This window comes from Ceratosolen solmsi, unplaced genomic scaffold, assembly GCF_000503995.2.
Source record: "Ceratosolen solmsi marchali unplaced genomic scaffold, CerSol_1.0 scaffold3, whole genome shotgun sequence".
Classification (NCBI taxonomy): domain Eukaryota; kingdom Metazoa; phylum Arthropoda; class Insecta; order Hymenoptera; family Agaonidae; genus Ceratosolen; species Ceratosolen solmsi.
Window position 1 is genome coordinate 2205791 of NW_011948428.1, and position 15105 is coordinate 2220895.

At 29.1% G+C, this 15105-nt stretch overlaps 1 protein-coding gene across 1 annotated transcript; it reads left to right on the forward strand.

Moving 5' to 3' along the window:
- Positions 1 to 3683: 3683 nt before the first annotated feature.
- On the forward strand, positions 3684 to 7087 carry LOC105363595 (sialin-like). Its single transcript, XM_011501333.1, has 4 exons — positions 3684 to 3783; positions 3857 to 4095; positions 4937 to 5407; positions 6142 to 7087. Exons 1-4 carry the CDS (start codon positions 3759 to 3761, stop codon positions 6886 to 6888), a joined length of 1482 nt encoding a protein of 493 aa, XP_011499635.1. The 5' UTR covers positions 3684 to 3758; the 3' UTR covers positions 6889 to 7087.
- Positions 7088 to 15105: the final 8018 nt, after the last annotated feature.

The following is a 15105-nucleotide window of genomic DNA, read 5'->3' on the forward strand; positions in this document are numbered from 1 at the left end:
GTAAAATATCAAAAATCACAAATAAATTCAATTTATGTCAGTTTTTAATTTGTGTAAATTTTTTTATAAATGAAAAAATATATAAATAATATAAATAATGATGATCGGGTGGGAGAATTCATAGGAATTCATATATTTAATATCTTGATATTATATGATATTATTTTTATTCATTTATAAATATATTTAAACCTAGAACAATATTTAAAACATTTAGTTTGTTTAGATTTTATCATTCAAATGGAATAAAAATTTTATAAATATTCCTATTTTAGATCAAGGAATGGTGAGAAACTATTTACCGAATACTTAATTAAGTTAACATTGCTGACTTAATTCTTATCAAGCCATCATACTCCTTACTAAATATAATTCTATAAACGTTCTCTCTTATTTGGAGAAAGACAAAAGTATGAATTTGTATTAATATTGAAAACTAAAAATTTATAGAATAATAACTTTAGCAATAACTTTTATGTACTCTTTAGAAGAAAATTTTAAATATTCTATTTCTGAGTAAATAATATTCATCTGACCTCGTGTCTTCTTCTTTTTATTTACATAAAACTTATCTTTAGATAAACACAACTTTCTAACGATTAATAATATATATATTTTATTTAATTGGTTTATAGGTCATTTAAATTTATAAGTTTGTTCGGCTTTCGTGAAATTAAAACCTACTAAAGTTTCTTATCTATTAATCATTTGAATCTAAGTACAAAGTGAATATTGTTTAGTAAATCTTATATTAATAAAACTCGAAAAAACTAAAAATTTAATGATGCGAAGCTTCACACGCCCAATAGTAAAGCAAATAACAACATAATTCAACTTATACGTTAAACCAATCATAACTATTGTACCAACACAATAATAATAAAGAGCCTATAATTATTATGTTAATTACTATTTAATTAAAGAGAATTACCTATAATGTTTTAAGATTTTGGATGGAAATATCTATCCTCGGATTCAGCAATCGGCACACGAGATTTTGCTAATGTTTACAAACTCAAAATCAAACGTATCACTTAATATCCGGTATGAAATAATAAAATACAAATACGATTAAACTAACATTACAAACACTATTCTTCACTAATCAATATAAATCGATTTTGTTATCTTATGAGAATATATGTCAAAGCTGCCGAATGTAATTCTTCACAATAAAAATACACATGAAAATAATATTGAAATATATATGTAAAGAGAAAATTCTTCTCGCACGTATATAATAGAGATGGTGTGCACACCCATCGAAGTGTCGGCCATGGAACTGACAGTTGTTACTATTTTCGTCCGGACATGGACTAAGAATAAAAGCCTCAGTGTGAATATTTTGGACTTTGGACCATCTCACATTAATTGCTGCTTCTTCATTCGGTCTGACTTATTCCGAGGATTTCAAAATTCCCGCTCATGCAAATGTTACTCCGTACTTTAAGCGATAAAATATATTAATTTATTTTGACGCATTAATTACGAAAGATTATTCATTAGTACAAATGTTAAATATCCTTATATAGACGTATTTATTTTCTTTGCGTTTGAAAATGTCTGGCCTCTTCGTTGAAATATGTATTGCACGATGTATAAACTCTTAAAATATGAATGCATTCCATCATTCAAGAACGTCGAATTCAATATCACAAAAATAATATATGTATAATATATTTATAAATATGATTTAAATTAATAAATAGTGTTGTATTAATTTTGATAAATTGATTGTAAATTATTATTTTTAACGTAAAGTCCATTCACGATAGATAAACTATGCTTCGCGTGTAAAATCAAATAAATTAATGTTTTAAATTTTACTGCAACAATACTACAGCTCTATTAATCTTTATATTTTTATTTATTATACACATCTCTCTCTCGTGCGCGGGCGCGCGCGCGCGCGCGTGTGTGTGTAAGAAAATATTTTACCCTTGTCATATAAAAAAAATAATATTTTCATTAATAAAATATATTCTATTCTCATACGAAATATATTCCCGACTATAGAATACATTAATGACCGTTTTAATTTTGTAATTTGCAAACTAAAGAAAATTCAATTTTTCAATCTTCTTTCTTACTTTAATGATTTAACATGATATTGTATTACCATATCTGTGAATTAGAAAATTATGATTAAATGTGCAATTTATTAAAATTATATGGTTTAATATATTACTGCGCATTCTGATTTATAATGTAATAATAAATAATTCCTATTTTGTTAATCATTAGAGGGGATATTTAATCAAACTGCATGATTTACATAAAATGAATGAATTTTCACTCAACTCTTAAAAATAGTACTTATTTTCATACGAATAAACTTAACTAATTTTATAATTAATAATGAATTATCCATTATTAATTCGGCTTTTTATTTTCTTAAAATAGACATTTTTCTGTATAGTCTTTTACTACATTGTAATATTTAATCATATTCGTTAATAATTGTATATAATGAAAGAAATTATTACAGCTGTAATGATATCTAAAAGAGAATTGTTCTAAAAAGAAAAATATAATCAATTTACAATGAGATATAAATTAATAAAATATGTTTTATCTTGTACATTTTAAATTTTGTTATATTAAATAAATCTAATTCAAATGTTAATAAATTTACAATTAATAAATACAATATAATATAAAATAAAGCACAAAATATATAAAATAAATTATATGTAATACGTATTATTTCTACTCCGAGAAATACTTATCAATTTCGAAACGATCCTTCAATTAAAATTACAATATTATCGTTAAATTGTGATTTAATATAATTAAAATCTTTAATGATTTCGAAAGAAAAATATAAATAGTGAATGTGTATAAATGAGCTTGAAAAAATAATAATTTGCGTAAGACAATAATTATAATTTCTGCACAAGTCTTATTGCTAAAAATACGGATGAAATTAAAATTTTAAACGATTTTTCTTTTTTAAATGAATATATCATAAATTTAATTACACACACACACACACACATATATATATATATATATATATATATATATATAATAAAATATAAAATAAAATAAATAATTAAAAAATTATTATTAAAAAATTAATATACAATTAAAATACAAACTTAACATATAATTATGCAAAATATATGAATTTATTATTATAGAATTAAAGAAATTTAAAGGATTAGTAAAATTTACTTAAAAAAAAAAAAAAATTTATGGAAAAGTAAATTCCAAATCCAATGTATATATATATATATATATATATATATATTTATATATTTCTTCCATTATATGTAATAGAATAAATAAAATCTCAGATTTTCTATTTTTGTAATTAAGTTTTGTTCAAGAATTTAATTAAGAAAATCGGGGAAATATATGTATTTGAGCATTGCAAAGTAATTGAAATAAAATTTATAGATATAATAATAGTTCATAAAATGTTTTGTCTATATATTAAATATTTAATACAATATTTACATTATATAATAATTTATTATTAAAATTCACTTGATTAATATTTACGTAATTTACAAGAATGTATGTATTTGTTTTTTGTAAATTTGTGTATATTGGTCACAATTTACATGCAGTAAAAATTTTATCTATTCCCTCCTCCATCACATCAAAGTCATATAAAAACTTCTTATAAACGTGTATTTCTTAAGACTTAATCAGTATTATAGGAGTGATGAAACAATTTAAAACGCAACATCGTTTTCGTAAAGTGAAGCAGAATTATTTTCAATCAAATAGGCAATTATATTAAAATTCAAATGCTCGCTGATATAGGAGAATCTTGTAAGCACATTAATATTATATTAATTAATTGAATAAATAATTAATAAAATTTTTTTTTCTTTCTATTATCAAGGTGCGAAAATTCCACAACGATGGATCTTTGCGATAATGTGCTTCTTGGCATTATTCAATGCATTCGCAATGCGTGGGTGTCTATCGATTGCTATTACGGAAATGGCACTGCCAACAACAAGTGCTGAAAATACTTTTCACGATACTTGTCCATCTAGTGATGTGAAATTACCCAAAAACGATAGTAACAGCAGCTCTGAACATTTTAAAGGAATATATGACTGGAGTGAATATACCCAGGTACGCTAAGTGCTTTTTTCTTAATATGAAATAATACAATTTTAAATTTGAAAAGAGAATCTTACGTTGTAAAGAACAATTAGAAGTAATGATTTACAGCAACGGTGAAAAATAGTTTATCAGAAAGAATGAAAGAAGCAATGTGCAAGTATATTATAATTGTATAAAATGAAAGTGGTCGTGTGAATTGGCCCTGTTTTATTCTTTAAATCATACCTCCGAGTATTTATTTATCAGCGAATATACCAATTATCTGTATATCACGTAAATCTGTTCATTTTTATCAATCATTTTTATAAAATTATTACGAAATTTCGACCAAAAAAAAAAGAGATAAATGAGCATTTAAATCGTACTATTTAACTAAAAAATTCTTTTCCAAGCTTATCTTTATTAAGTAAGCAATGAGATATATACCGCTTGAGCGTCAAATTTAAACTCAAATATTTCATTAATACCATTGATAAGCAGATTATTAATATTATTACGCAGTTTTGAAAATTTTTATTTTCATCCTTACTGACTAATAATGTGATAAATACTTAAACTTCGCGAAAATGGCATTTCAATGTCGATTAGTAAATTGACAAGAATTTTTAATTAATAAATATGTGTGCGTGCGCGTGCGTGCGCGTGCGTGCGTGTGCGTGTGTGCGTGCGCGTGCGTGCGTACGTGCGTGTGTGTGTGTGTGTGTCGACGTGAAACAGAAATTTATCATTGAACTTGACGTCAAAGCTCATTATTCTCGTGATATTCTATGCAACATTTTGACAGTCCCAATTGAGACAATAATGAAATAGTAAATGCATCATTCCTATAATATATCAAATTTATTCGCAGGGTCTTATCCTCTCGTCCTTTTACTGGGGCTACGTTGTAACGCATCTTCCAGGTGGCATGCTTGCTGAAAAATTCGGTGGTAAACATACCCTCGGCTTCGGGATCCTTCTCACAGCCGTTTTCACCCTTCTAACGCCCTTTGCCGTATACAGGGGCGATTCGACGGCCCTCATTATTTTGCGAATACTCATGGGTCTGGGCGAAGGGACGACCTATCCGGCTATCAATGTTTTACTAGCCCAATGGACTCCACCCGAGGAAAGATCCAGGACAGCTTCGTTCGTATACGCGGGAGCGCTGATCGGTATTATATTTACGACAACGGTATCAGGTTGGATCTTGGAGTACTCGGACATTGGTTGGCCCCTGGTCTTTTACGTCATGGGTACAATCGGTATCATTTGGTTTCTCATATGGTTGCCGGCGTGTTACAATAGCCCCAGAGATCACCCCTTCATTTCCGAAAAAGAGGTTAAGTATCTTGTTTGTTTATTTATCTTTTTTTTTTTTTTTTTTTTTTCACCTATCTCACTTACCAATGACTACAGATTAGATACAGATTAGTTAGAGATTCGAATAATGATTTTATTAATAAATGATATCAGAATAGTAGTCTTATTTAAATTATCTTCTATTATTTTCCTATTTACGTATAAATAGTTACCTTAAAAGTCTTAAGCTTTTACAGTATACAAACATTTGACGGTAAAATCTTAAATTTGCCGTTTGAATTTCAAGGACGATATAAGAGGTAAATTGGAGTGAAATTTAAATGAGATGATCCTTCATCTACACCAAACCTCGATGACTATCCATAATTATTGCATATCCCTTGATACCTAAAATTTTGAATCATCTAAATTGTTAACTAATTAAATTACTTATCGATAAATCTTTAGTTTATGTAAAAAATGTAAAGTTTGCTTTAAAAAATTATTTAAAACTATATTATATTTATCGACATTCATTGCTTATCCACACAAATACGTATAGAGTCCTAACGATTAATATGAAAGTACAATTTATCGTTATGATTTTTGATAATAAATTTCTTTTCTTTATTATCGTTGTGTTTATTTTTCCAAAAAAAAAAAAAAAAAAAAAAAAAAAAAAATACATGGAAGAATTAAGCCAGATAATGTTAATGGCGTGAGTTAACGCATGAGAACTGCAATTTTTTTTTTTCACTAGAACTTTTGCGATAGGTGAATTATCTGAAAGAACGAATGAACGAGCACACTCACGAGAAGCCACCGGCGGTACCTTGGCGACACATCCTAGTGTCGAAACCCCTTTGGGCGGTGATAATCGCCTTAATTGGCTTCAATTGGTCCATCCTCAGTATAATCACGGATTTGCCCAAGTACATGAGCGGAGTACTCAAGTTCTCGGTAGCAAACAACGGCTACCTCACCTCCCTTGCCTACCTTTGTATGTGGATCGGCGGGAACACGAGTCCCTGGCTCGCCGATTACCTCATCGCCAAGAGGAACGTGTCGATGACGAAGGTGCGGAAATTCGGCTCTGTGGTAGCTCTGACCGTCTCGGCGACCTTCATCATCGCGGCCTCTTACGCGGGCTGCGATCGCGTCCTCGTCGTCGGCATGTTGACCGTCGCCATGACCATGATGGGCACGGCTTATCCGAGCGTCATGGTCAATCCACTGGATCTCAGTCCTAATTACGCCGGAACTCTCATGGCTATGACGAATGGCCTATCGGCACTCACGGGCATCGCCGCGCCCTACATCATTGGCATAATGACGCCCCATCAGACTCTGGGAGAGTGGCGGCTGGTGTTTTGGATTTTGTTTGCCGTCGCACTCCTTACTAATGTTATATTTCTGGTTTACGGGAGCGGCGATGTGCAGTACTGGAATGATCCGCAATTCGTCGTTCGGAAGGACGGTGATCAAGAGATACGAGGATCGGTTGAAGAAGTGTGTTCGTGAGTTCTTCTATTTATTCTGTTAACGTATTTAGTGATGTTACGCGAACTTTTATCGATAAGAGCTTGAGTATAAAAAATTATCACTTGATTTACAATAAATAAATAGTTTATACTGTAAGAGACGGATAAATGATATAAAAAATTACGCCGTACATTTTCGGAACGGCTATTGTATATAAGTGTATGAAAATGAATTAGTAACTGTAATATTTTAAGATTTTCATTAATAAAGATTAAGATAACGTTCGAGTCTAAGCTTTTCATCAAATACCATTTTATTTAAGTTAATAAATACGAAACACGTATAAATATATTATAAAAATAAGAGATAATTATATTTAGATCTAATTGTTGTACTCTATTTTATATTCTAATAAAAAAAACACACACACACACACACAAATTATACTATATTAATGATAGAATTATAATTTTCGTAATTTTATACATATTGTGCGATAATTATTTTTAATATATTAATTTCTAAACAAGTGTTGGCGTTTGATTGAAAAAAAAAAAAAAAAAAAATAAAAAACAATTGATAACAAAGCAGAAATAAAGTCGTTGGCGAATAAATCGAATAAATAATGTTTTAAATAAATTACACATTTATCAATTATCAACTTATGCAACAGTACTCATTGTATGAATATTAAATACAATTTTATAAACAATAAAGGTTATACAATTATACGTCATATAATCATTTATAATTTAATTGCAATAATGAGTATTTTAGTTCATCTATTACTTTACATGAATGAAAAGTGATGTAATATTTATATTTAATACTCGTCTATATTATAATTATTGTAATATCTAATTCAATTTGATATCCATTTTATACAGTTTCACTTTACTAATGATAGTTAAATTCAATTTGCCTTCTATTTTAAATAAAATATTTTAAAATGAATATTACACGTTGAATTGTAGATTTTTTTACATAAAAAAAAAAAAAAAAACTAAAAAATTTATAACTTATTTTCACAAATATTGCGAATGTACTATTATAATTTGTATTTACGTAGCTTTAATGTAAATATCCTTATTCCAAGTACTAATTCAAATCAAAATCTTAAAATTTTACTAAGAAAATATCACTACTTTTGTTTATTATGATTATTTACGTAATATAATAGAACTCGTTATATTGCAACTAAAATTAAAATGAACTTTTTTTAATCTGGATCTCTTAATTATTAATAATTTGTATTATAAACTACAAAAGTTCAAGTATTTTTATGAAACTTTAACTTGTTATGTAGATTTATTACAACATAAATCGTTATTGCTCGTACGTATTTTAATTAATGATTTAATAATAACTAAAAGGGCGTTAGAAAATTATTTTATTTTTATTTAAATGAAAATGAAAATTGTAATTTTATTTAAGATCGATTTTGTTAATGCAATATGCATTTATTGTAATGTCATAAATGATATAATAATACTTTATAATAAGTTAAGCTTTATCATAGTTTAAGCCGTGAATACTTTTGTCAAAGCATTATGTCAAATAAATTATGGAAATTTTTTATATATAAAAAAATACTACAGGACAAATTGTACATATATAAAGAGATATTGTATTAATTGTTTATAGAAGAAATAATGAAAATGATAATATGAAATATGAATATATGTATCGACCAACGCGTAAAGGAATAAATTATATCTATGTACATATTTCTATATAATAATTAAAAATTACTGACTCTAATGAATAATTAAGATAATGTGGCCGGCTCATTCGTATTAAACTTCGCAATCGAGTCACCTCTAAGTTCAAAGCGCCAAAGGCGAATGAGAGATGTTGGCCATATTAATGACGTGATAGTAGGCGCATTTCCGACATCCCCGAGGCCATAGTAGCGGTGTCACTGTCCAGCAACGAGAGAAAGAACTAGAGAGCAAGTGAGATTAAAGTAATAAGCATAGGAATTGTCTTGCACCACGTATCCCGTCGACTTTATTGTTATCTCATCACTGGCGAGCCGAGGAGTCCTCGTCGTCGGTTGGTCGCTACTTCCGCCCACGATTCCGTAAGTTTCTCAATTCCCGTACCAAAAGGTCGGAAAATTGATTTGAAGGTTGAAGATTGTAGAGGTTTACCAACTCAATGAAGATCAACGTGCGATGTTATTGATTCCCGGCAAATTGCATTGGAAGCTTGCAAGCACCGCTGTCCTTTTCTTATTGCATATCGCAAACGATGACATCGTCTAGCATTGCATGACATATATACGTAATCGTAAACGAATATTCAATGATATTTACGTGTGCGTAGGAACGCAGTTCGTTTGGATATTATCTGCGTAAATATTATCAGAATTATTATCTGAAATGTACGGGATAGAAAGAGAGAGAGAGAGAGAGAGAGAGAGAGAGAGAGAGAGCGAGAGAGAGAGAGAGAGAGCGAGAGAGAGGAGGGAAGAAAGGAAAGATGAGAGAGAGAGAGAGAGAGAGAGAGAGGAAGTGTGGATTAAACGAATCAATGTAGCACCGGCCATTGGAATAACGGACGCAAGCTTTAAAAGGATATTTGTTTTTATATTAATCTTTGCGATTCTATCGATGCATTATTTATTCTCGAATCTCGATCTTTTTATTTTATGCTGGAAGAAGATTTTTCATAAATTCGATATAAGTCCATACAAAATATCCGATGTAATTGTACCTTATTGCTTTTTTTATCGATTTTATAATTTTGACGGAAGCCGTTGCCGACGTCAACGATATCAAAACTTTATATTCGGTTCACGCATATGCCACGCATGCCACACTGATGCCAAGACATTGTGGGCCATTGAAATCGCCTCGTGCCAAAGTGTTTGTGCAGGGAGATCGATTGTGCGTTGGCACCTTTTCGATCGGCGAATCGACGATCGGCCAATCTGACAATTTTATACGTCGCGATGCTTTGATCGGATCTGCTTGCAAAGCTAAAAAAGCATCTTCAACTTTCTCAACGCGTAATGATGAAAATCTGAATTGTTCTTTCATAGAAAAATGGTACACTTAGGTAGATGCAATCTTTACATAGGAAGAAATGCAGTTTATCTACATAGAGATCGCACCTGCATTATAAAAAGAAATTCAAATTACTAATTGATATGCAAACTTCTATTTTGAATATTTCATGCTCTTCAAATTTATTTCCATTTGTATTAAGAGAGAGAAATATATAATACAAAATATATGGCAATATATTTATGAATAAGTTTTTAATAGAGAGACAGAGAGAAATAGGTGTTTTATTTCGATCTATAATTTTAAAAACAAATAATTGTCAGCAAAGATATTAACACAGCGATTTAAAAATTTAGAAAATAATTCTTAAATTGCTACGAGACAAAATAAATAAATATTATTAACAGTATCGGAATAAGAATAATAAACTAGAATTTTCAATTACGTGTTTTGTGTTTAATAATTCAACGTATCCTGAGTTTTACAAAGTACGAATGTAATATAAAAAAGCAATAATTCCTTAACCACTTGGATTAAAGTAAATTACATTTTAACTTTTTTTCTGCAGCTCAAATAGTAATTTTGGACGCGCTATTGCGCATATGTAAATACTACATTCAATAAAATAATAATGTACAGTAGAAAATGTAATAAAATACACGTGGGTGGCACTGTTAATAAGTACTTATAAAATACTTTGAGTGCTGGAATCCTTACATTTTCAAATGATTGCAAAACATCTCAAGATATAAAGAAGATAAAGAAGGTAATGATTTAAAAAAATTAATATTTTTAAAGAAAGTTTTAAAGCATCTATACATCAATGAAATAATATATATAAAACTTTTTTTAATCAATAAATTTTGACGATTGTATAAATTAAATAATCAAAAAAGAAAAACAAAAACAAAACAAAAAAATTATAATGTGACAATTAAACTATCCTCTTCTAAAATACGCTAAAAATTATTAATTGTCGTGAGAATATGCAATATAACATTAGTACAAAATGTATTCGCCGCTCTGGCTCGTTTTACCAAGTCCGGTGCGACCGATACAAATTGTTGCCGTTGACAACTCGGACGAGATCACGGGATGTTGTGTGGTAGGGATGAAAGGTCACAAGTGAAAGGGATATTATAATAATACAATATAAATAATACAATATGGCTGATGTATATGCTGTTTATTCTGTTATTTATTCGATTAGAGGGTGTTGACTAGTATTACTATTAACAATTGTTGAACTCTTGATGTGGCAAACGTACGCACTCATCTAATTGCAGCGTGATGGTTCGAATGTGAGCGCAGAATGGCGCGAAGTTCAATTCGCTGACACTCGCGCTGTTTGAATGTGCACGTGCGTAACTGAGGTTATGATTGTTATGGAGAGCGACACGAGTAATTGGTGTTACTTGGAGATCAACTTGAATCGTACTGCACTAAATTCAGATGGAAGTAAGAGTCTGTAGAGTTCGTACCTCGCGAGAGAAATTCCTACATGTTGCGTCTGCTAATAAACAGTCAATGACGCGATAAGTAAATTCGTAAGCGCCGGACTCGAGCTAAGATGGGAGTAGGTTGGCAAGGAATGCGCAACTAACTCGAAGACTTTGCGACAAATGCGTTATGTGTTATTCCGCACAGTGAGCTCTCCTCTCAGAGGGCCTCAATCAATTCATTATGGATGATCGATAATGACTTTAAACTCTGAATCTAAGGACTTCAACTGGCACTTGTATTCGGACTCCGATAAGGGAATTTTATACGTCTCCTGTCCCTTAACACTTGTAACGAAAGTTGTCTTTGAAGTACGTTTAAGGGACTTTCCACTTACCATTTGAATAAGGAGAACTTTATCGAGAGTAATTAAATCTCGATGTTGTCTCTCTTAAATACATTACTGACAATAGTTTTCACTATCACTTGGATCTCATTCCCGTCTTTCTGTCTAATCAGAACGCGGTTTATTGTACAGCATAAGTGAGCATGCCACACCTATTTTTTTTTTTTTTTCCCACTTCCGAAGAATTTAGGCTTTGCCGATAATAAGACCGAAAATGTGTTTTACAATTGCTACGCTCACCCCTCTCTTGGGCTTAGGAACGTGGGCGGGGGGGGGGGGGGGGAGTTTTTTGGTCCGTCGTCGCTCAGCTCATGAGAGAGGCAATATTCGGCGTACTTGACAACAATGTATGCATTGTCTCGTGACCTCGATGTACGCACGTGTGCCGAGGATTGCCCGATGTGCGCACGTGCAGGGTTTTAGGTTGCAATGAATATTTTGGAAATATTTTTACACTCGATAGTACGTACATCTTTCAGAATCACTCTTTCAGAGTCGCCGCTTTCTTGGCAGTAAACAACAAGATCGTTTTCACCGCAACGGAAACCCCGTGAGCGCGTTTGAAATGCGTGAATAAATAAAATAATTATTAGACGAGTGTTTTCCAAATGTACTGACCTTCTCGAGACTCCAACGACCGTCGGTATTTTGTGGCAAGGAAAATGTTCTCGCAGTCTCGAACAATATTCTAATAATTTATAATACAAATGTAATGCTTCGAGGAAAAAAATTCATAAATTAATGAATTTAAATATGAAAAATGAAAAAATATGAAAAATATTATTTAAAAGCTTGATTTCTAACTAACTTATAAAGTTCTTACAAATTTTTTATTCTAAATTACATTCCAACCAACATTTTTTTCTATGAATTAAAACAATTTTTATCCATTGTTTCAAGGTGTCAATTTCTTGTATATCCTATTATAATTAATTCTTATTATTTACTTTTTTGTACTATTGGTATTGTTTTGTATAAAACACAGTTCTAAATATTTATTCTAAGAATATAAAAAAGATTCTGCTTACACATTATTTATTATTGAAAAAGACCTACACAAATATAATGAGCCTCTTTTAATAAATTTTGCCAATATATAGATATATGCATATACATATATCAGTAAGGCAGTTTTGAATACGAGTATTATAATATAAATGTTCGAAAGTATTGAAAAGCTTACATGACTAAATGGTGATAGATTCAAACAATTAATAAAAAATATTTCAAAGAAGAATGTAATCGTCTTTTTGTTTATGACAAAATTTAGACATTAATTTATAATAAATAATAAAACTTAATTTACACATTTACTGTCCTGGATCAAATGAATTCTAAAGTCGTAACTAAGCGCAGATATGATAAAAGAATGTAATTTATACGAAAAGTCATCGTGCATTTCTATAAAAATAATAATAAATTATATAAAACAATGTGCGAAAATATGTGATAAATTAAACTTTACTGCATTCTATTTACAAATAAAATTCTATTTATCAATACATATTTTTAATGATTAATATTATGCTTAATTGATGAGTATTATCTTTTGAATAGTAAAATTAAATATATTATTTGACTATTATAATATTGAAAGTATATCAAGATTATATTAAACTATACAAAATATCAAAACGTAATATCTGGTAAAATTATTATTTGAAGCATTTAATAAACTGATGTGCTATGTTATAAATTCCTTGATAAAATAGGTATTTTATCGATACAATATATACAGAATATATAGAGAAAAATACATAGGAGAGGAAGTCAAAGATTAAAATAAATTTTTCTCAAATTATTCAACATTTCAATAAAAGTCAGCGATACTTTTATTTTATAAATAAAACGAGAATATTAAAGGAACATCACGCGTGATAACTTTTTGTGTTAACTCTTGACTATAAATCAATTAATACAGAATTAATTAATAATAAGATAACTATGAAGTATTTCAAATATCAGTGTTTAGAAAATATTTTTACACAAATTTGTAAATCATTAATTAATTTTGTGACTACTGTTTATTAATTATAGTTGCTTTTAATATATGAAATTTCATCGCCATTATTGAATATTATTGAGAGCATTTCAAAATTATACTTAAATGAATTAGAAAGTCTATCTAATGTACATTTATAAAAATAAAAAATACAACTTTACTTCCAGGTATTGTTATGAAAAATTACATACTTTTGGAATTTATCTGTCGTTGTCATTTAATGTTTAAATTTTAATAAACAGCGATTATTACAAAAAATAAGAAAATCGAATTACAAATAATGCAATAGACATATTAAAAACACTTATAGTATAGTTTTATCGGAAATATATATGTATTAGCAAACTGAATTGATTCGAAAAATTTCTTTTCATTTCTTCGTGTACATTCATTTATAAACCTGCTATAAGGTGCAATAATTATGTGTCCTTCTTTTTGCCACTATAACATATAACAAATAATATCCATCTGTAATTTGAAGCTTAGAACATATTGATAAATTTGTCAGATTTTTATAGAATATAATTTGCATAAAAATTCTTCATAAGATATAAAAATAAGATAAATAGTTAAACTGAAAATATATATGCATACGTAAGTACGTACGTATATATGCACGTTTATGTGCATGAGATTTAAATATTTATAGGCATATGCGTTTGTTTGCTTACATACATTCTTACGTGCTTATATATATATATATATATATATATATATATATATATATATATATACATGCATACATACATGCGCGTGTGTGCGCGAGTGTTTGAACATGTAATTACATGCCTGGAAAAACACAAGGGTACGCGCGTGCACACGACACACACATATATACATAAATGTATATATATATATATATATATATATATATATATATACATATATATACATACTCATATAATTACGTATATATACAAATATATACAATTTATTCATTCGCGCAATCTTAACTCTCAATTATTTGTCGACAAATAATCGCGAATATATACAAAGAATAGTAATGCAGTGCGTGGTGACATGAAAAAAAAATAAAAAAAAAAAACAAAACAAAAAAAAAAGTATGAGTTTCATTCAAATTTAATAAGGATCTTCCTCAGTCTTGTAATAGACGCAGCTTCATTTACCAAACATTGCAGCTTTCGGTCTTCACATCACTTTTTTCTTTTTTTACATCATGTTTTCCTCTTTTTTTCTTTTGTTTTTTACTCCTCATCCTTATATTGATCCTTACTTCTTTCATAATTATTGCGCATCAGGATTAACAACAAATATATATTTCAGTATCTTACATGAAATCGAAATTTATTGAAGAACCGTATATTTTTCCCTCAAACTGAATCGTATTTTAATAATACCAATAAAGTTTATGCATTTGGAAAATATGTTTGTTTAAT

Excerpts from the sequence above, each read along its gene's own strand:
- LOC105363595 (XM_011501333.1), top strand. The coding sequence starts at position 3,759 with ATGCTCGCTGATATAGGAGAATCTT. Across the intron at positions 3,784-3,856 it reads CGCTGATATAGGAGAATCTT|GTGCGAAAATTCCACAACGA; the intron begins GTAAGCACATTA and ends TCTATTATCAAG. Across the intron at positions 5,408-6,141 it reads CCTTCATTTCCGAAAAAGAG|GTGAATTATCTGAAAGAACG; the intron begins GTTAAGTATCTT and ends CTTTTGCGATAG.